The 24,687-nt window shown below is 29.6% G+C and overlaps 2 protein-coding genes across 2 annotated transcripts in view; one reads left to right on the top strand and one right to left on the bottom strand.

The window, feature by feature from the left end:
• The first annotated feature begins 4,802 nt into the window (after nucleotides 1-4,802).
• Nucleotides 4,803-24,687, top strand: part of LOC114122820 (Y+L amino acid transporter 2) — a 40,778-nt gene continuing 20,893 nt past the window's right edge. Inside the window, 4 exon segments of the mRNA XM_027985588.2 lie at nucleotides 4,803-4,969; nucleotides 6,769-7,080; nucleotides 8,674-8,920; nucleotides 15,132-15,257. Coding sequence (XP_027841389.2) covers nucleotides 6,850-7,080; nucleotides 8,674-8,920; nucleotides 15,132-15,257 — 604 coding nt within the window. The 5' untranslated portion in view covers nucleotides 4,803-4,969; nucleotides 6,769-6,849.
• LOC114122819 (homeobox protein 2-like) lies at nucleotides 16,829-24,393 on the bottom strand. The gene is made up of 2 exons (XM_027985587.2): nucleotides 23,631-24,393; nucleotides 16,829-19,873 (listed from the first exon to the last, which is right to left on the bottom strand). The coding sequence occupies exons 1-2, from the start codon at nucleotides 23,885-23,887 to the stop codon at nucleotides 17,437-17,439; spliced, it is 2,694 nt and encodes an 897-aa protein (XP_027841388.2). The 5' UTR covers nucleotides 23,888-24,393; the 3' UTR covers nucleotides 16,829-17,436.

The following is a 24,687-nucleotide window of genomic DNA, read 5'->3' as shown; positions in this document are numbered from 1 at the left end:
CAGTCGATTTTAAAAAGTTAAGTACCTATATAAACGTATAGTATTTAAATATTATAGTAAATCTAATACAAATATGAATAATATGAATAAATTTCTTTTAGTTGCAAGCTGTAGACTATAATAATATATTATACCAAGTTATCTACAGTTGAGTTAAGTATTCCTTGGAAATAATGCGAAAGCTGTTCCCGCGGCGCCGTCGGTTCAAACATGGAAAAAAAAGTATTAATATAACTAGAAAAAAAAAACATTAATTATTATATTTGATAATATACCTACTAAAGGTCTGCACGGGCCGATAATTTACAGCCGGCCCGACCGGATATTTTTTGACAGCCCGGCTCGGCCCGGGAATTGTTTATTGTGAGTAAGCCCGGCCATCCGGCCCGACAAATTTTTTTGACAGCCCGGCCCTGCACGAATTGTTTATTGTGAGAAGCCCGGCCCGATCCGGCCCGACATATTTTTTGGCAGCCCGGGCCGACCCGGCCCGTTAAATTTTTAGAAAGCCGCCAGCCCAGGAATGTATTTTCCATTTGGTGAGGAAGCCGAACCATGTACGTTTGGTTCGTAATTTTAAAAACTGCTCGGCAGGATATTTAAAACATTTAATACAAAGTCTGGCGTACGGGAGGTAGCACCTCTCCCGAAAAAAAATAATTTTTAGCCTAAAAGCCCCCCTAAAAATATAAACAAAAAATTTTTTATATTGGTGAATTCTAATGTAGAAGCCCGGCCCGCCCGCCTTGATGTAAAGGAAGTACCGCCTTCCATTTAGGGAAGTCCGGCCCGGTGACCCGTAACTTTTGTCTATTAAAGGTCCGGCCCGGCCCGTCTTGCATTTTATAGAACCCGGCCCGGCCCAAGCCCGTCCGGGCCAGCCAATTCGGACCGCTGGGTAAGCCCGGCCCGTGCAGTCTTTAATACCTACATTATTAATTGAATTGAATTTGTATACAGCAAACACAACGTGTTCGTTATTTTAAACCAAGTGGCTGTAGATATTTATATATTTTAATCTTGTACAGTGAGTTAGCTATTACCACTACACTAACCATGTTATTGGATCATTTCGATACAAATACGGTTTTGCAAGTTTCATTTTACAGGTCCAAGAAACGTATGGCTCGCTGATATAAACTAACACATTCAAACCCGATATAACAAAGTATATAATGTTAAAGGTTTATTAAATGAATTAAATAGTATAAATGTTTAATAATATTATATAATACACTGTTCCCTGAATAACCCTGTTCTTAAGGGTAAGATATTGAAGATAACGAGAGTAGCGGAGTACGAGTTGAAACAATTGAACGGTTATGATTTAGATAGTTTAAGGTATGATGTAAGTTATTGTACTTATAGTAAATCAAATTATTAATGATATTTGATGTACCTAATTTAGAGAGATCAAAGATTACTATTAACGGATAGTCTGAACTTGGTGATTCACAACTTGACTGTCGACTATGCTAATAACTTATATTCTCGTAGGTACTCAACGTTCCTGTGATCTAAGCAAATTTGCCGAGTGCAACATAAATGACAAGTTAGTAATCTATACATTTTTACATTACTAATATAAAAATACAAATTTATAACAACCTGCCGGGAGAGTTTACATATTTCCTTCAGTTGTCAGGTAAACATAATTATAATATGTCGACCCGGGAGATTTTATTAGTTTAAAAATAAACTGGATCGTTTACCACTCACCAAACAATCGGTAAAATATCGATGAACCAAAAGGGGAATAATAATGGCTCAAGACAGTGGCGTATTTATGAGAGAAGATGAGGGTAAAATATAATATATCTCCCCCTTGACCTTTTTTTAGCTTATATCACTGCGTTAGCTTGTTAATTGTTTGAAAAGATTAAAAACATATTTAAGAAATTCTATGAAGGAGGTAAATATTCCCTATTCACTAATAATGAAATATTTGTTGTATTTATTAATTGCTTGAATAGCTAAAAAAACCTAGAAGGCTACAGTTTGTTTTGTGAATGATAAATAAATAAATGATTCATTATTTAATTCATATTATTTAATATGTTACATTTTAAAATTTTAAAGTTTATTCACCGACTATGAACAGCTATTATATATAATTAGGGCTCGGATTTTAAAGCATATGCTTTTTTTTTAAATATGAGATATAGAGATCTAATTTTTATACATAAATTCGTTTCATGTTATTCTAATTCTAAATAATCCAATTTTTTATTGCTTTTATTTAAAAAATTATTCCAGCTGTGGATTTTTATATGTTTTTATGTTATTGTAATAAAAACAAATGAATTAATACAATATGGAAAAACCCAGGATGCGGACTAAATGGTTATATTTGATTATTATTGTTTTCGTTGTCTGCTTGTTTATTAAGTATATGAAACTTATAGATTATCTATTGATTTACATAATATAGTCTGTAGTACCTATACGGTCAGTATACCTTCAACATCGATGTCGTTCGTTTTCGAAGATTTAGTATTGTTAATTTGAAACCTCTGGTATGAAGTATCCACCGATCACTTCAGTGGATGTAGAGAGTTCGTTTTCAATGTATAAAAATATTCTATCGGACAATACAGTCAGCTTCACTACTGCAAATCTAGGGAAATAGATTAGATGGTAAATAGTTCTTTTTTTTAATTTAAATTAATTTTTCAAAAATTTTTATTCATTTTTATAACTAATTCATGTTAATTTTTGGTTATACTTTTTTTTGATTTTTTAAAAAATAAATATATGCTTTAAAATTCGAGCCCTAAATTAATTTAAATTGAGATAGCATCTTCGTGTATTTTGAGTGGAGGGAGAAAAACTATTTTAGTCGTATCTCATTCCCCTCAAATAATCCTAAATACGCCACTGACTCAAGATCACCCAAAATACCCATAGAGTATTAACTACAAATGTGTCAACTGTCAAGTATAAAATATATTGGTTTAAATTATTATATTATTAAGAATCTCCTGTAATTATAACGATAGGTTGATAGGTATATTATGATTATTATGTCAACAGCGAAAGTGGTCAAATTGCTAAAATTTAAAACTATACGAACTATGAGTTATAACCTGGGACGGGTCCATTTTCCTCCAAAAATGAGATACCATTTTTACCATTTTTCTCCACTGTCCATTTTCCTTCACTTTCTATTTTTCTCCAAATTCCAATAAATGAAATAACCGTCAGATCTATTACAGCCACAATGCGCACCATGTATATTGTATAGGAACAGTCAGTTTACTATAGCCTTTAAAGATAGACATTAACGAACTCCGTACGACTATGATACATTCATATACTAATTACTATTGTAAAATATAATTTATAAACTTTATAATTAGTATTTAGTATAGCCGTATAGGCAATAAACCTATTAATAACAAAAATTGAGTCCCTGGCTAGTTAAATATACTTAGGCCTTACTTCCTACTAATATATTATACTTATTATGCATAATATTTTGAATATAATGATTACGAATATTTTTACTTAAATACAATATTTAAATAGAGTATAGATAAATTATTTATAGTAGTCAAACATTTATATCTATACTTTATAATTTAAATATTAAGTATTTTCCAATTGTTATTTGAGAAATATTTATGTATGTAGGTACCCGCAAGAAATAGATTAAAATTTAATGTACCTTTCTAAACCCCTACTAACAGTACTTATGAAAAATAATTTGTTTGGAAACATTTACATTTCTTACAGCTTTATAATAGTTAATGACTGCAAATTTTACAAAAGCGATAATATGTTAAACACAACGCGATTTTGTCGTCACACTATTATTATTATTATTAATTAAAAATCGTATATGGTAATTTATGATTATACCTTGTACCTATAACCCGGCGACTATTTAATGTCATTCACTGCCTGTGCAATTGCCATTGGAAATAATATATAACTATAATATAAATCATCATAAATTACATTAAAAAAAAATGTGCTAAGATATTCGTATACTTTAGATTATTGTGATGAATTTGGGTTACTAACTTTCAAATCAATTAATATTTCGGTACCTATTACCTATTGTAAATTGTAATGCAGTGTGTATGCAAAAGAAATATTGTACTGTGATTTCTTTATAAAGTTGTTTAAACCTACAGATTTGTAACCAATCCTACGTGCTTACATCACCGACAAAATCACTAAGTATCATAAACACCTTTGTGATATACGTTGTGATCAAGTGAGTCTACACTCGCAATTCGTATTAATGTATTATCTGTTTGTGTATGATTTATGGTCGTATTAGGGGAGGAGGGGATCAATCTATCAATCTCGGATTTAAATATCTGTCTCAAAAACTTCCTGATAAAATCTTAAAATACTTTTAAAAGCTATTATCGTGATTGTTAGTTAGGTATCATTTGGTTAAGACACGAATTTAAAAATCATCTATACTAAATATTTATTAGGCAGGTAGCAAAACATGTTACAAGAGTTATTAATTTTATTATTGATTCAACCCTCTCTCCTCCCTAAAAAACAATTCACACTAGATAGGGCGTTTTGTCAACAACACTAGTATTATTTATTGTATATTATATTATATGCCGACGGATGCGTGTGTCTGTCCACTCATCTTCTCTTCCTGCGGCCATTCAGTGTGAAATTAAATAAAGTTCCTCGTCGTCGCGGCCGATCGCGCGCCATTATGTTCGAAGGGATTGCGCCTGCGAATTGACAATATCCTGATACGCACACATACATTACACAAACTAAGAGAAAAACGCTCGGGCGTGCGCGCGCCTGCGCACGCACACACACATATGCATAAACCGCGGTCGGGCGTCACAGGATAGATGCCGGAGACCGGGAGTAGCGTTGCTCAGTAACCGAATCGTTGAGCGGCAGACGAGACGACGCCTTAAACATTTTTGCACGCCGTTATTTTTTATTATTATTATTTATTTTTTTAACTCACGATGACATAGTAAGTAGTCGCAACACACGTATTATTATTATTATTATAACTATAAATATTATTATGTATAGTGTACCTATACTATTTCAGCATATTAGTTTCTAAGACTTGCTCGATAAATCATACGTGATTTAATACAACTTTATTTGATGTATTATATGACTTAATGCACCGTCGATCGAAGTAGATATTAAAATGTATATATAATATATAGAAATAAGCATGCCACTGAACAGCTAGAATCCTATGAATGTACATGTATAATATACTTGTACAACTACATTGTCGTACTATTACTACTATTTACTACACCATATAAACTATATTAGTAGTCGTTATATTGCATGTTTGGTGAATTTAGTATAGAATATAGATGGCTATAAATTTTTGTATACTAAAATTAATAATAAACCATCTATTGACACCGTTATAATACTCTAGCATATATTATAGCCCACGAGTACTACTCAAGCACGTATAAATAATTAAATAATTTTTTTTTTTTTGAGGGGAGGTCATATGTAAAAATATTTGATTAAAAATTGCCATATCAGAAAAAAAGTTTTTCTAAAACATTTCATTAGGAGAGAGGGTCTGATCATCCAGCTATATTGTACTTATATATGTGCATGGATCTATTATACTCATAATCCGAATAATATGATCGTAATACCATCGCATAGACAATGATAAACGTGAAATTGTCCCTTTGGTTTTAGATATTTATAAATAAATATATTTTTTAACTATCGACATTTTGGTAGCATAAGGAATTTAAGTATTTAAGTATAAATATTAATTTTTATATAAAATAATAAATACTTCATAGTGAATTGTTTAAGTTGTAATACAAATGTAAAATTAAAATGCTTAAAAATGTATGTGACAAAAAAAAATTATTCTATAACATGTCTTTTAAACGTAGTAATGTAATATACTAGTATAATGTGTTACCTTCACTTTAAAAATAATACATTAAATTTACTCGTATTTTAGTTGCAATTATATTATTATACATACATTTGTTAGCAGCCTGATTTTTATTTTTATATTTTAAATAAAGTTGATCTATACTTTATACTCTATACTCTTGATTCTTGAGTATATTCCATACAATAAATCGTTAAAAAAATAAAAAGTCTTGTTTGGTGAATTAAATATATTAAAAAAAAAACAATAATTAATCTAGAATTTAGAGTTAAAGAGGAGACAATAACTATACGAATGATTCGTAAATTTGATTATAATTTATAAATGATTAGTGATTAGTACGTCATTATCATTAATATATTCTTATGAAAACCATGTTATCTTTTCTACTACAACAATAATTATACTTGCAACAAACACATATTATTTAGGTGGTTTATAAGTGGCCTTTGATTAATGAGTTTTTTATCTTGAATCTCCAATCATTTTAAATAATATATGTTTTAATTAGGTAATAGATATAAAATAGTTTTGGAGACAAAATTGAATTAAAAAACAAAAAAACTTACTTTATTTATGAAGTGTTGGTATAATATAGGCCATTTATAAGACAGCGCGCGTCATGAAAAAAGTTGTTATTCACAAATATAACTAGAGTATGCAATATATTAATTGTAATTTATTACTATTATTATCAGCTATATGTATGTGTATATATATTGTATATTTTACGACATTTAAAAATTTAATAACCTATTCAAAATTTTACTAAAATCCGCGTCCTCCGAAGACGTATAATTTTCCTATTGAAATAATTAGCCACGTACACAATACGAACACATCATACGCGCTCATAGTTTTCATTAAAACGTTTACAGATACAAAATCGTGGGTACACAGAGCTACCTGCAGTCGTCGACCGCAACAACTCCAATTAGATAGAATAATAATAAAAGAAAATGGGTGTAAAGCGGAAGGAAGACGGAGCGGCGGTGGCGGAGGATGTAGCTCCAGCCAAAGACGATGGAATCCAACTGAAACCCAAAATGAGTCTTTTGAACGGCGTTACCGTCATCGTGGGTAGTATCATCGGATCTGGAATATTCATTTCGCCGACAGGCGTATTGGAAAACACTGGGTCGGTGAACGCTTCGTTGATCGTCTGGGTCTTGTCTGGCGTATTTTCAATGGTACCTACTTGCATATTATTATTGACTATACATTTTTATTATAATTTTGGACGTTAAAATTACCTTCTTTCCAAAATGTCTGCAGAAAAAAACATACCTCATTGTAAAATTAATACATTCATTGCTTTGCTCAGAATCTAAAATCCAATAAACTATTAATTATTAGAATAGTATATTATAATAAAGAATTTGATATTTTAACAAATCTGCTACTCCCTTTAAAAATGTCCCAGTGTTTCTCCCAGAAAAATATTATAATAATATTAGGTTTATTGTTTAAGTTATTTGTGCTTTGTGCCCGTCGATTTTCGTATAGTGACGATGGACGTAAGTTTGGAATAATACGATTTCAAATGAGACGAATGACATATTATATTTAACCGTAGATAGGTATAAGCACAGTTATTACAAATTTTAAAATAAAAAAGTTCCAACAATAACGCTCTCTAAGTTGTGTCTGGCACATTAAATTAATATAGTTTAATGTGCTGTAATAATATTTTGTCGGTTTAGTTGTTATAGTGTTATACATTCGTACTCATGTCGAAAATGTAATATTAATAAAATGCTATAATATATCTCTGTAAATACATCAGTCAAATATCTTGCTTCATTAGTATTATTATAAACTCTATCATTATACTTAGGATAAAAAAAAAATATAGTATATATATCGAAATATCCTACAGCATGTGTAAGTTTTTTTACATGCATATATATTATAATTTATACTAACCCAAATTATGTTTAAATCTGCAGCCACAAAAAGAAGCCATGGTCGTCAGTAATTTTGAAAGTATGAACACTTGACATAATGATATGTTTAGAGGACGTCGTTAAACCCACACACATTGCAGTATCCTTCAATACCTAACGAGAAATACGGCAAAAGTCCACTACGCAAGTGTCAAATTGTAACGTTAAGGGGTCGATATCAGAGTTTAAACATCTGTTATCAAGCTTGAGAAGTGGAGAATATTTTCGATAGACAATGCCACCTCTTTTCTATGAAATAGGTATCGTCGTTTAATGAAGAAGTTACAATAATAGGTACAGACGTACAGTATGAACAGTCATACTATAGAGTATGAGCACTTAAATGGAAACGTGTATAACGATTAGCGATTGGCGTTATCTCAAAAAATATTCTCCTTTCCAAATTCAAGATGTGTAGAACTCTAATGTCTACGCCTAACGTTACAATTTTACACTTGCGCCTAGACAATTTATATTTCACTTATTCGAATTATTTCACTACATTAGATAGACTACGGCACAACGTGGACGAGACATAAACAGAAACAGTATACTTACGGGTCTTATGTATAGTACTCTTGACAGTCGTATGTCAAATCACGTAAAACATTGATTGATTTGACAGTCCACTAAAACTTAATGGACCAATTGTGGGATACTAAATCGCATTTAGGGACCTTAAGCTCACTATTACAAATTGTTTCATTAAACGATTAGATAATATATATATAGTGACTGGTTATGCGACCAGACACTATAACGCGTAATTAAACACGCCATATGCCTTATTATTTAGGGACATAGTTGCGGTTGACATTTACCAATTATCTTATTCAGGTCGGCGCTTACTGTTACGCGGAACTGGGATGTATGATATCAAAGTCCGGAGCAGACTATGCGTACATCATGGAGACGTTTGGCCCGTTCATAGCTTTCATGCGACTATGGGTGGAGTGCATGATTGTCCGACCTTGTTCGCAAGCCATCGTTGCACTCACGTTTAGCCTTTACGTGCTGAAGCCCATTTACACTGACTGCGATCCGCCCGAAGAGTCCACACGACTGTTAGCCGCTTGTTGCATAGGTAAATATGACGATTCGCACAATGATAAATCTATATACGGACTATTATATCGTAATTATACGTATGGGGTCATAGGGTATAGTCGATAATATCGTATCGACTATTGTAGATTGTAGTTCAATAGGCAATAATATAGGTGGTATCTAATAATAAATATTATACGGACCGTAAAAGTTAGGAAAAACGGTTACGACTTTCTGAGTTATTGCATCTAAACAACATCGGTCGGCTTTAACCGCTGCAATTACTTATATACTATACATAGAAGGCTCTTCGTAAAAATGCGTAAAATTGTAAAACATGTTAGTGAGTTAACCAGAAAGTATTGGTCAGTGTATACTGTATATATGACACCGAAGAAAGAAAAGAAAAATTAAAGTTTGACACTATATTGTTAGAAAAAAATATAAGTCTCTAGGTAATAAAGTTAATACTTTTTGTTTTCCCACCTTTTTTCGCTAATTAAATTATGAGTTTTTTAGCTTTAATTTCACAGACATTAGTTGTAGTCTCAAAATAAATTATATTAGATTTGTTATTAAATTAGTTTTATTATTATATAGTAACCCCATTTTCCAACCGTTTTCAATCATTTTTTCAGAATAAAATGATATTATTTTCAATTTTGTACTCGCTGAATAATATTTAATATATATTTTTTTTTTTTTTTTACAATACGCACAAATTAATATAATATTGTAAATATATATACAACTAGGTAAAATATATTTATATTAATAGAGTTAATGATCATTATTAATAACGGTTGTGTTTTTGCATAATTTATATTGCATGTTTAAGTTTGGAGAATATAAAACATGTGACAAGCACGAAAAGATAATGATAATATGTAATTTTTTTTATCTGTATTGAATTATGTATTGTATAATTTTATTTTATTAGTGAATTAAAAATAGGGTTTTATTAATGCAATTATTAATTTTATCATAGATTTTAAATTTTATAATTTGCCCTCTTATTTCTAACGTATCTATTCGCTGAATTGGCTCAATTACCTAACATTATAAAATAATATAGAAAACATAAAAACCTAATGACGATGATGGGAAATATTAGGCGTCAAGGTTAAAAATCAAAAGAGATAATGTATACGATATGAGATAGGATCAGCGAGGCACACATTTAAATGTATCAATATTCAATACCTTACAATCCATAAAAATGCAATAATAATTGAAATTAATAATTATATGTTATTATATTATAATAAAAAAATGTAAATATTCGTTTTTACTGAACCTATTGTGTACATTGTTGATACATTGTATTTTTATTATTTTGTTTTCAAAACAGGACTCTTATTTCTTCAGTCAGTTATACATTTTTAACTGTTTTTAAACCTCGAAAAATAAAATGATTTTATAGCTATATATTTTACTTTCACGCTTTTTTTTCATAGTTTAGTGGGAATAGCTAAATATTGCGGTAGAATTAACACTGACCGTATTCGAAATCTACTGTGTATGGCAAAAAAATAAAAACAGATTTTTTTTTAAGCTTTAAACGTCATTGAACAACAACTTACTAAATCTGCAGATATAATAAATAACCGTATAGTCACGTTAGAAATTTGTAGCCGCTTGATGAAATATAATTGTTTAATAGATTGATCTATATTATGATATCACACTTCCACTAGTATACTCGTAATAACTCGTATTAACCCGTAACTACTTACTAGAATATGGTTATTGAAATTAGTTTAGCTTTAGTTATTGGATTGATAATATTGATAATAATATAGTTGTTAATTTTATGATAATAATCTCGGACATGCCCAAAAACAAATTTCCAGAAATTTTAAAAATTTAAAATGAAAATTAAGTGTGTAAATTGTTGATACAGAACTTGTGTACATTTTCCGAGTTTTAAAACATATTTTTAGAAAGCATACGTTTATATAATATGTATGATATATTAAAATAATTATTTTATTCATTTTTATATAGGCAGAATTACCTTTATAAGCGAATTCTGACGCATATTAATAATTAATATTTTTATCGTATTCGTTTTCGTGAAATTTTGATTAAATTATGCAAATAATGCAAATATAGTTTTAGCTATTTAACGATCACATGGTAGATACTGAAGGGGTCGTCGATTTCTTTGGTTGTTCCTACATTGCTTTACTATATGTCTGACTATTTGCCTGTATTTCACTGGACTGGTTCTATTTTGATACGACAATATAATAAAAAAAAAAAGACATTCTTGTCTTAAGGATTTTCATAATATTATTCGTAATTTACGAAACAGTACTGTGCAAACCGAGTGCACTGTGTGCAAATAAAACATCATATTACTAAATTAAAATACCAACGTTTTGATTACATTAATAAAATAGATGTACCATTGTTACCAGTGTTCAGAGCGCAAAGGTTTTTAATTTCAATTTTAAATTCATCGATTTTATTCAGACGCATAATAATGTAATATTTAGGTACCTACTCTACTTGGTGATAATAATAGGTAAAATTCGATTTGCGTTTGATGTTTATCAGAAGTAAATTTTAAAATTTTAATGATCCATACGTAAATTTATTTTATTTTATTGTGGTGTTGCTTAATTTTACCAATTTTACAATTTTATATAAACGACAAAATACAATAAATCTAGAAAATAACTACTAACGGTCCAGTTTACATTAAGTCTTTTAAATAACTAATACAATAGCTTTTTACATAGTTTTTCACCTGCCAAATATTTTATAATATTAATGAAAATATGAGTTAAAATTTAAACAATGATATAATCTTAAGAGAGGAACCTTTATTTAATTTTAGAATATCTGATTTAAAACATATTCAAACTTCAATAAAAATATGTATAATAAATAAAAGCTATATTTTGCTATAATTACTTTTGATTAGCTATAATATATTCCAATAAAAATGCTTATTTTAAATTATTTATTTATGAGTTTAGCCTATTTTACTTTATGCATTATAAAATGCATAATTATATTATCAAAAGACTCATCCGTGAAAATTTATTTAAAAAGTTTATATTTTAAGATAAACGATTATTAGATATTTTTTTTTTAAATTGACAAGGAAATTGTATTCTGTTATATATTTTTTTTTATTATAAACTCAAAAACGTTGGAATCTAAATAGTTAATAATAATATTAAAAGGCTTCCAATAATAACAATAATTTACATATTTTCTGATGGCGAAACACGCCGATTAATAAACTCGTATAACTGTAATGTATCATTTTTTAAATTACAAAATGTAATTTTTTTAAAACTGAATTTAAATAATTTACTTAAGAATATTTCATTTTGTTCAAGTACGTAAGAACCGCGTGCACGGTTTTCTCCAATGGGAAAATCCACGTGGTAGCTACCGTTCCACTAGACCTCGAGAAAAATCAATGAAACTTTCGCCCACATCCTCCCACCAGATGCGCACATCTAACATTACACAATCACTACAATCTCTTATTATTAACAACTACGAATTTCAAAAAATTGAATTTAGAAATGTTTTCGCACAAAATATTATTGATTTTTATTTATTAAATATAATATAAAATATCTGTAGTTATGATAACGTTGAGTACGCATTTAACATAATAAAATATATATTATATACATATGTATTATTCCGACGTATGATATATAATACAACTAATATGACATGTTAGGTTTATTAATTTAATAACTACGAAAATATATTGTATATATTACATAGTAAAGTCACGTAACAAATTTAAAAAAATCATTAAGCAAAATATTTATTATTAATAATAACGAAATATATAGGCCAAGCAACAAACAGTATACACTCTTTACAAATTCATATTTATGATCCTTTAAATAGGTAGTCTAAAAGGAAACACCTTGTTAACTGCAATATTCGTGAATAATTCGTGGCGAAGAAAATATAACCTAAGCGATATAATGTATATTAATATACAACAATAGTGTGAATAAAAATTTTAACGTCACGATAACAATAAAAAAATAATATTTTATAGAGAGATCGAAATCACATTATATTTCTGTACGTGAAATAGATTTAAATTGTATGTATTAATTTTGGAGCTCGCACGTGGAGGAATCTTTCTGTAATTCTATAGTGATGACAATTCATGCACAACTCAAGCTGAAATGATTATTTAAATTTGTGTCTAAGACATAGATTAGGATGTATAACTAAAATCAAAAAACCGGTCCATTATTTTTGTTTTGTTAAAATTACATGTTATATTATTTGCATAACCAATTACTGCAAAATATACGTTATATGCGAATTTTGATTCGGGTTAAATAAATAGATATATCATAATAATTAGGTTTAGATATACATAAATAATTTAATATATTTCCAAATTATAATTTGTTATACAAGATACTATTTTAAAAAATGCATAGATAAGAATTACCTATTTTTAATTTCTGAAAAATAATAAAATAACATAAAAATTAAATATAATATTTTGTAGAAAATTTTTTTTTAATTCGGTATCAATAAAGTAAACAAAATAATATAGATTCATAAAATTAAAATATATTTAATCTAGTCACGTTACGTACTTCAATACTAGCTATAATGTGTAATTATTTTTAAATAAATCGGATTTATAGTAGGTACTTATACTTCCATAGTATTATACTTACATAATACGATGCATACAAAAATATAAAATGGATAAAGGATACTACAAACAGTGCTACATATATAAATGTTGTGGAGCACTCTTCGCTGTTTAAAAAAGGTTAACATACATAATATACAAATAATTATATAAAAAGATCTATCAACGTATGAAACCTGTAGAGTAATCCTCTTATTATCAAAAACATATTGAAAGAATGTCACAATAGTGAACAAAGAAACATGAAAATGCGCAATAACATTCTTAAAAAAAGTTAAATTGTAGGACTTATAATAAATGCAAATAACAATTTTATCGTATATAAATTATAAAAAACTGATGAAGGCTAAGGAACTAAGGATTTATTTGTAGGCATTGTTAAAAAAAATAAAGTAATGATAATATCATAATATACTATAAAATAATACAATCATAATTTCGTCCAATTTTAAATGTAGGGTTTTAATTTTAGTTGAGATTCAACTAATTTTAGATAGGTACCTACATATTATAAAATATTTTTATTTTATTTGTATTAATATACCTATTAATTGATTATTGTGTTGATAATTATTTAATTTTGCGTTTTATTTTATTTTTATAATATTTATGGTAAGTTGAATTTATTTCCATAATATTTAATCTAAGTACCATTGTATTACCTATTTATTACGAAGGGACAAAACGCTATTAATGTAAGAAAACCATTTGAAATTAAAGTAGTTTTTAAAATTAAGTCGTATTTTGTTCTTTCAATTAAATGGAGTAATGTGAGGTACTTATCTCGAAATCCAAGTAGGTATACAATTTTCTTCTGAAATCAATAAGACTGTTATTTGTATTGTGTAAATTATGTTTTTCGTTTTTTTTTTTTTATATACAACTATTGAAAAATCATAGCGAAAATTGAAAATAAAATGAAATCACAAATGCTGTTAATCAAAGTTTAGATATATCTAACGGAAATTTAAAAAATATTGATTTTATGACGATGTCATAATATTAATCATAATTTAATTTAATTGAACATAAATACAACTGCTAACGTTTTTTAGTAGTTCATTTAGATCACAAGATTTCCTTTTGTAATATTATACATTATTGTCCTCTATTGTATGTACCAACATGGCAACATGAATAGGCAGCTAATTTTATCATTTTAAATTTCAGTGAATTAATAGTTAATTACATTTTAACATAAAAATAACAATTAATTAATGCGTATTATAGGTAAATTTTGTATACAAAAAAAAAAAAAAAACTGTAAAATGTATTTTCATTATTTAATACATAAAGTAGTTAGTGTTAGTACATATTATAATATAATAGTAAGCAAATATACAGTATATATTATGTACACTTACCTACACAATATAAATAATATCATTTGCATGACGTATTCAATACTACTATCGTTAGATAGGTTAAGCTATGTAATTATTGAAACACAGTTTCTATGATAAAAAAAAAAAAATAAAAATATACGAGTATTTGATCCAACAATGCGATACAATAATGACACCTGTAAAAAATACTCACCCGTGTCTAAATTCTTGTTTTTCCATTTTTTTTTTTTTTATAGTGTTATTGACGTTTATCAACTGCTGGGACGTTAAGTGGGCAACACGCGTACAAGACATTTTCACCTATGCCAAGTTGTTAGCTCTCATGGTCATTATTACCACGGGAGTTTACCAGTTATACGCAGGTAAATGCTCTAATTTCTTTTATAAATCATGTTTCCTCGTGATTACTCGTGTATTTAAAATACTGTACGCGCTACGTTTATAAGTCGCAACGAAAACAAACGTTGAAAAAAAAAATTCATTGTCATTCAACTAGAGAAAATGATAAATGATTATAAATAAATAATCAACATGTTAGGTAGATTTCAACGTTTTTCAGGCTTTGTGCAGCTAACACAATTATAAATAATGTTTAATTGAGGTAGGTATGTAAACAATAAGTATTACTAATTAATAAAAATAATTTAAAAAATAATAGATATGCTCAGTTTAAACAAATTTTGATAAAAATTCACTGGAAATACAAACAGAAAATTGTATAATATGTGCGTAACGGCTTGCATAATGAGTAAATATTATAATATACAGAGGTCGAGAAGTGCTGAAAAGAACTACATTCACATTACTGTTTTTCTATAGCTGCGGCTTGACAAATCGTTATAAAAACTGCTCTGCGGCACTAAAGTACGGTTAGGTTTGGTTAGCATCACTTAACCCACAAAAACCTATGGAAATATTATTCATAGATTTTTTTATAAAATTGAAATCGCACGATGATAAGCCTTTTATTAGTGCATGATTTAATAGTATTTACCCATTGAGATTTTCCGGATTACGATAATACTGCACACTGTCATGTCGTTCGGGAAAAAAATACTTTTTTGACTGATCTCGTATAGTATTCATTCTCTTGGACTTTAATCTGTATTCTAAATTACAAGTTGGGTTGTTCACTTTAATCCTATGTAGTAGTCCGTTGCTTTTCGGTTCGCCGTCATTTCCCTATTTACCTATGCACATTTACTTCATAATCCATGTACATACATATTACTGCCTAACAAGAAAAGTTAAATTAATTTCCATAATTATACACGTATGGACTATGTATATGCACATGCGTAGTCAATTTCAAAGTAGAATCAATGTTTAACTTACTAATAAATAGATACATAATATAGTTTTGCACTTTAATGTATTAGATATTTGATGTTGTATCTATACTTAAATAAATTAAACAATTTACGATACCATATTATACCGACATAATTTTCCCAATTATTATTTTCCATACTAAGTCAATAAATTATCCTAATTATTATATGTTGATAATATAAAGTAATTATTTACATTATTAAGACGTTTTAGAATATTTGCCAGTATATTTTAATACATTATAACGACTAAATAACTTTCAAGGTGTAAAATATTGGCAATTTTAACTATGAAATTGCATTTAATTGTATTCTCAATGAGTTTTGGTTGTTAAATTGTCGAAATACTTATTAGCGTTTTTAGTATACCTAGATATCATGACATATTTTTGAAACTATTATAAGTAACGATTTAAACCTTTAAAATTTTGATACATATAACCGTATAAGTACATTATATAAATAAATTAAATTATTTATTTATTAAATTTAAATTACATATTTTATAAATTTATCAAAAAAATCATTACATAACATACAAATGATTATATATAAGTATAGCATATTACGTCTATAATCTATGTATTATGGACATAGTAATTAAAATTAATACATTCATTATGTTTTGTACATTATATAATATGTTTAAGTGTTTAAGTGTATTAATCGCAAACCATGTTCTATATAATATTTAAGTAATAACCGTTTTAAGGAACATATTTAAATGTCACCACAATGTATAAAAACGATTTATTTTCATCCAATATTAAAAATATTTTATTTTACATGGCACCCTAAATTTATTAGCGATAAAAGATTTAAATATTATTTTAAACAATATATAGTAAAATATTTACTTTTTCAATTCATCAAACTATATTTAATTATAAAGACAGAAATTCGTTCTTAAAACGATCAACCGACTAATATAATATATTAGTGAATTATAAAATTTATAAAAAATATTTCAATTTCTTTTTAAAATAGGATTGGAAATAGTTACATATATATTGTTTTAAAATAGCGATATATATATAATGATAATGATTGTTTACAAACATAGAGTGCATAATGGCATAATAATATGTTTTTTATATGTTGCATTCGACGATTGTAAGTAAATCATAGTTTTTAACGAAAATACATTTAAAGTAATTTACGTGTATTTATATCGCCTGCTGTTAAGAATAAATAACTATAAACCTTTGCGTTAATCTATGTCGAATGCGGAAGGATGTAAAACCATTTTTCTGGACAAGTTTTCGTTGGATTCGTGTAAACGGCCAGGCAAACGAAGCTGATCAGAATTCTGGTTTTTTTTGAATTTTGCAAAAACCGAATTTTCTGTTTTACCAAAGTACCGTGATCTATCGTTACCTCCGAAATTGTTGTTGCTGCTACCGCCGACCGATCTTAAGAAATCATTGTCGTCTTGCTTAGACTTTTTGTCAAAATCGATGACAACCGGTTGGAAATATTCCAAAACCGATTCTTCATTCGACGGACGTCCACCTTTCGATCGAATGTCGAACAGATCGTCAACAGACTGAGATGGTCCATGTTTCGCAGTATACCTAAACGGTTTCAATGACGTTTTAAAACGACTCCGGTCATCGTGGCCGAAATCCCTCGAAAAGTACGAGGCCGGCCGATCCGAAAACCCAGAACTGGGGCGTCTATCAGGTGCAACTGTTCCGAAGCTCTCCGGAAATCGCGACGAGATCCGACCAATTGTCACGGTTTCAGGCGATTTGTCTTCGAATAAGTCTCGTGAAAAATGATCCGGACTGAGCGGATGATCGTCGCCCAGAGCTGACTTCAAACCGAACTGCTCAAAGTCCAGCGGTGGTTTTGAGTATCCGTCCTGGAACGACGACAACAGTGGTTCTGGCGATAGCGATGACGATGAATCGGATTTGTGCCCGGTGTAACGAAACCGGGACTGGTGTTCTTCCGGATGTCGGACGTTCGAAGAATAACTAGAAACCGAATAGGGAGTCTGCACACTGAACGACACGCCTCGATCCGAGTTCTCCACCTTGCTCCTGACGGCGTGATAACCTCTTCCTCGCGTATCCGGTTTGTCCCTGGTCGGTCGGTTTCCGTAGTCATCCGAAATTCCCGAGTTAACTCCACTGCTTCCACCATCAACACTGCTTACTTCAGGGCTTAACGACGAGTATCGTCCTTGTTTGTCGCCAGCTGATTTTGACTTATCCCAATTGTTTATGTTACGATTAAATTCCACTTTGAACTTATCGCTCTCGTCCCTGAATGCGGCCGCTTCGTTCTTTTTCGCCTGTCCGCGATCCGTATCGACGGTTGACAGTTTTATGACCGGATGGTCATTATTCATGTTACGCACTTGTTGCACATAACCCATACCGTTAGCAAGACCCGGGCCATTCGCAGGACCAGGACCGTTCGATAGATCAAAACCGTTCGCAGGTCTAGGACCATTAATCATCGACTGGTCAGTGATATCGTGTGACTTGATTATTTGCACGTCAGTGGCGTGTCCAACTCGCGGAGCAAAGTAGCCATTCCGCGAAGACTGCGCCACATTAGAATCGGTTGGCTTCCGGATCGCAGTTCGATTTTCGTTATCATAATCGTCGTTGTTATCTGCAGTTGTACCGTTCATCGCCCACGGCAAACGATGACGATTGTCGTCACCGTCATTGTGGTCGCCGACATCACGTTTATGCCGATGTCCGTTTATCGTACACTGACACGACCTATGACGCTTCGCATCGCCCTGGGATACGCTGCTGCTGTCCTTGTTCGTACCGTCACCTTGCAGTTCCGATTCCGAAAACGACGCGATCTGAATGGACGGTTCGATGGTGATATGTGAAACATACTCGGCGGAAGGCGGCGACTGTGACGATGGCGACGTAAAATCGTTGTTTTGAGCCGAATGATCGTCGTGCGAATAATGATATACGTCGTTTTGATCGTAGTGGTCATCATTGTTGTTATTTTCATGCGTGTCTTCGTCCATCGTATGCTTCGGATATTCGGACTTATAGTCTGGAGACTTGTAATCGACGTGCTTGTAATCAACATGCTTGTAATCGATGTACTTGAAAGAATCAGACGGGTAATCGACATGATTATTATTGTCATTGTGCTTATTATTACTATTGTAATCGACAGGCTTATAATCGGCGTGACTATTGTAATCGTTGGGTTTCGTATTATGATCGACGACCGAATGATATTCGACCGCGGGCTTGCTATACTCCAAGGTGGGTTTGAAGTTGGGGTGGACCTTTGGTTTTTTGTATTTATAGTTATTATTGGTATAACGGAATGGCTTGGGCGGTTTGGATCTGTAATAGTACTTTGGTCGTGTCTTTGAGTCCGGCCAATAGTAATCGGAATAATTTTTTGTCTTGACGGGCGGCGGAAGCGGGTGCAAAGCCCATGGCATTGATTTGTCCACCTCAAGCTTAATCGTTTTGGACGTTGGCAAAGGAGGCGGAAGTGGGTGTAACGTCCAAGGTAGATCATTTTTCAACAGTGTCAATGACGAGTCTTCTGTAGCTATTGAAATTTTTTTCGGATATTTAAGTCTTAATTTTGGTTCAGCTATTTGACGTGCACGCAATTTTGATAACTTTAATGTTTGCACTGGAACGTACCTGTAGAAAAAAATCAGACGCGTCAATCTACCGTATCTAAATAAAAATAAAAATGTCACGAAAGAGACTAAAAAAATAAAATAAAATAAAATGAATATAGTTTCATAAACGATTGTTCTGCAATTTAAATTGGACAAAGGTATTTTCTCTTGGGCGACGATCTTAAACTATGATTATAAACAATAGTCTTGTACGTGACATCATAACATAAGTTTAAATAGAAATTCGCGTGGATCGCTTAAACATTGTAGCATAATTTTCTAGACGCATTAAATTAACGATAATGAGTCGAATTTATGATTGAATATATTAATAGGAGTTTTAATAAAAAAAATCTTTTTACATTTTTTATCATTAACTATATTTAGTTCAAAGCAATAGACTAGGGCACATCACATCGTTAAAATAATATCTGTAAACATTATTTTTTAAGGAACATAAAATATATATTATTATCAATTGACAATTTAAAAAAAACATAGCAAACAGCACCATCTAGCTATGTATACTTTTAATACATTTATAATTATATTTATATTATTTATTTTATGGTTACCAGTGGTATATATTTTACACTTGTTAAATAAATATAGTTATGTAATATGTATATAAATTACCTAACCGAACTTAACCTATGCATTTTTTCTCCCAAATCTCAAATATAATACAATATAATATAATACAGCTAGCTTAATAAGACCGGAAATTTATTTTACGGATACCCTTAGGTTAGGTAACCTAAGGGTTAACCCTTACTCGCTCATAAATGTACAATATATAGTTTACTTAATTCATATTTCTTACTTGTTATTTTGATTTAACAATTTAAATTCAATTTAATAAAATACCACGGAGTTATACAAATTAATAAAATTATAAAAACACAAGATACATTTAGTACTTATATTATATTAATGGTTATCTTTGATGTTTAAACTTTGAAAATTTATCTATACACTATATACAGCATCGTTTAGGTTAATTTTATTGCCCTCTTATTTTTTTGCACTAACCACCAATATAAGTTTAAAATTGATATACATTTTAACCCTGCACCCCTCCTCACAAAAATAGCGACCTTGGTTGTGAAATGTGAATTATAATTATTTTATATTTATTAAATATCTCATAAAGATTAGAACTAGTTCATCATAGTATTTAATAATGACTCCATAACTTTAAGGTAAAATTACTTAGTTGCCCAACAAAATTGATCAATTATTTGTACAATAATATTATACTTTTCTCCTATTAAAAAAAAAAAATAATGATATATAAATAAAGTAAGTGTAATAAAAAATTATCTATGACGAATGAAAAATACTCAATACACGCGTCCGTCATCCGTCTTCTCTTCTGTTATTTTATAGTTATAAGCGCTTTTACAATAATTGTTAATCAAAAAAAAAAAAAATGTTTTGACTGCGTAGGAGTAATTTTTTTCTTCCATAATCGGATCAAAACGTTTTTAATATTTTGCTAGATAAATATGAAAATCCATGAATATCTAAAATGCCTACATTATTTTTTTTTACTTGCTTATACTTTGTATTTTATTATGTAATTCATCTAAACATAAATTGGTTTACTTTCATACTAAAAAAAAATTCATTGGAATACAATAATATAAATAATAATCAAAACATTATTGTAGTAAGGATATATTATTGTTATTCTACTAAATTTTATTTACAATATTTTAGATAGCTATACTACAAAAATAATATAGCTTAAAATCTTAAATTAATGATACGTAAGTAATAACAATTTGACATCGATAATTTATAATGCATATTTTCATAAAAAATGTTATAACACAATATAATATAATACACACAATTTCCACTTTGTATGTATAAAACGCTTCCTATCTTGTTCGTTATGTAAAGAAAATTATTTATTTCGAAATACCGAATATCGATATTAAATAATATATTGGCCATTTATATTTTAAGAAATGTAACAAATTGTATCATTTGTATTTTTTATTTTTATTATACAATTTAATTTGAATGAGATATGCATATTCAATTATTTAAAAATGTTTAATCTGAAAGTGAATAATAGCCTGCGAACAAAAAGTATATTACAACAATATACTATTATATTATTATAATATATGAAATAAATGAATAATAATACTATCGAATATGAATTGAATAAAATATATACTATTAAAGTATTGTAATGAATCAATAACGTGTCATTGGTGTTAATAAAATAAAATAGAAATTAAATAGACAATAATGAATATTATTTAAAACAGATTTGTGGGCACGTTACAAAAAATATGATTACAAGTTGTAGTTAGTGTAAAGGAAAGTATTATGTACAATTATATAGGAAAACTTACAAATAATGTTTTTATAATCAATTTGTGAATTGAGGAAATTGACTACAAAAATTAATACTACCTAAGTATAAGTTATGCACGTAATAAACATAAAATGATTGCAAAAGTTTACATATTCCAAAATTTAAGGAAAATTTAATTTTTACTGTAGCCATTTTGTAATTTCATTTTAACATTTATAACCGACCATTCTTTCTAATTCATACACCTATTAGCCTATGGGTTTTAGTGTCGGTTTTGGTATACTACATTATATGATTTTTACTCTTGAGATAGAATAGCGCCCATAATAAATTGAATTATATTATGTCATTAGGTATTTTCATGAAATTAAATTAGCACCAATGGATCAAAAATTATAAACAAAAGTACTAAGTTTTGTGCAACGTGAAACTCTTAAATACAATTGATTAATTTCTGGGAAATATTTCAAAACTTTAAAGATAATCTGTATAGTCACTATACTATAGTTTATACCAGCAATGTACATGAAATAATGTCTTTTTCGATGGATTTTTTTCCTTTCAATTATTTTCTTCTTAATATCAGTAATGGCAGTCCATCATTTTCAACGAATTAATATTAAAATAAATATAAAATCAATACACGGTCTTTACGTATATATTTTACTTTTTCTTATACATACATATATATTTATAATGAGGACCGTCCTGTTTGTTATTATTATTCGATGTGCCATGCTTTAATCTAGCCGGAACGTAAAATCGAAAATTATTATAAATAATGCTGTATACGTTTTGACATGTGTTATAATTCAAATATAAGAATAAAAGTGAAACTATTAAAATTAAAATAAAAATCTATACGTATATTAAGATGAATATTGAATACCTATAGAATATTTTTGAATGCGTATTTCTTTATAAATTTGAATAACAATTAAAATTTTAATAATCCATCTTCAAAAACTATTATTATTAGGTAGTTATATTTAATAATTAGATATTAATAAAAGCGAAATTAATTTTTTTTTAATGTATGTTATTCTTAGATAGAGATAGGAAATCAAATGTTTGATTTACATTTAACTGTCGGTTAACTGAAATTTAGTTACTAAATAATTAATTAAAATATATAAAAATAATAATTTTGAAATTCAACAATATTGGTGACAATACAATATTTGAAATAAAGTTATATTTGTAGTTTATTAATTTTGTTTATCTATACATTAATAATAATAATTATCGAGTAAAAATAATTTGTTTCAATATCTTACGACATATATTTTTTAAAAATCTTCCTGTAAACCGAACATGAGTAAGAAACGTAAGACCATATGAGTTATGCGCATAACAACGCATGCGTAGTGTATAAAAATAATTGTTTGCGAGTGCAATAATAAGAATAATAATAATAGAGTAATAATATCATCTTATATACTTGTAAACTTTATTGGGCGCCGTCAAATGAGTGATTCGTGCGATCACGGTGGAGGGCAAGGGCATCGGATCCTGCACGTGAAAATACATGGCGTTCATGAGTCCTTCCATGAGATCCGATACTGTCCTCTTGTGTCGGACATGCCGGACTTCCGCGGAGGACGGGTGACTCAAAGTCAACGAGAACAAAAAAAACAGACCGGTCGCCGCCGCGAACCCGCGACTACAACACATGGCCGGCACAGCGGTATTGGCCATTATTCATTTGGACGTAAAAAACGAGATTTCATAGACCGAAAAACCGAAAACCGGATAACCGAATGTACGGCAAAACACTCGTTCGAGACGAAAATCACAGTCGACGTGACGATATAGTGACAATAATACAATTATTAAGCGACGTCGCTATTCTGACGGACGGCACTCGGAGACTGCGACATTTTGACGGCGGTGGCAGTGCGACTGTGCTTACAGATCCTAACCGAATCGAACCCGTCACGAGCAACGACGGCCAAAGATTTCCCGCGCTCCGCAGAGATAGATCGCCACCAATGACGAACGGAGAGGGGACGCTTTTCTTGTCGAGAGTGAAAATCTCCCGCCAAACGTGTATGTGTGTGTGCGAACGTGCAGACAGAAGGTAAAAAAAATCCGACGTATGTGTTATCGAGAGAGATGAAAACGGATTCGTCTGTGGATATTAAAATAATAATTACTTCCGTCGTATGACGGAACTGATAATATAATGACACGTGTCTCGTCGATTATGCCGATTACCCGCGGCGAACGTCTTAATAATAAATAATAACAGATACTAAGTATGCAGTTGCGACTATAAAGGGATGTAGTGACGTATGTTTAAGTTTTGAGAATTAACCGCTAAAAGTTTTGCCGACCGCTCTTTAACAAAAACAAAACTACCAACGTTGTAACTTCTTGACTCTTGTATATTATAATATTATGATGTCGGCAAATACGTGAACATAATGACTATCCAGATTACTGAAATTACAAACTTATAGTCCGAAGAAATAAAATTTTGTTAGATATATATATAT

This window comes from Aphis gossypii, chromosome 1 (genome assembly GCF_020184175.1).
Source record: "Aphis gossypii isolate Hap1 chromosome 1, ASM2018417v2, whole genome shotgun sequence".
Classification (NCBI taxonomy): Eukaryota; Metazoa; Arthropoda; class Insecta; order Hemiptera; family Aphididae; genus Aphis; species Aphis gossypii.
The sequence above is the reverse complement of the archived record's forward strand: the minus strand, read 5'-3'. Positions and strand labels throughout refer to the sequence as shown.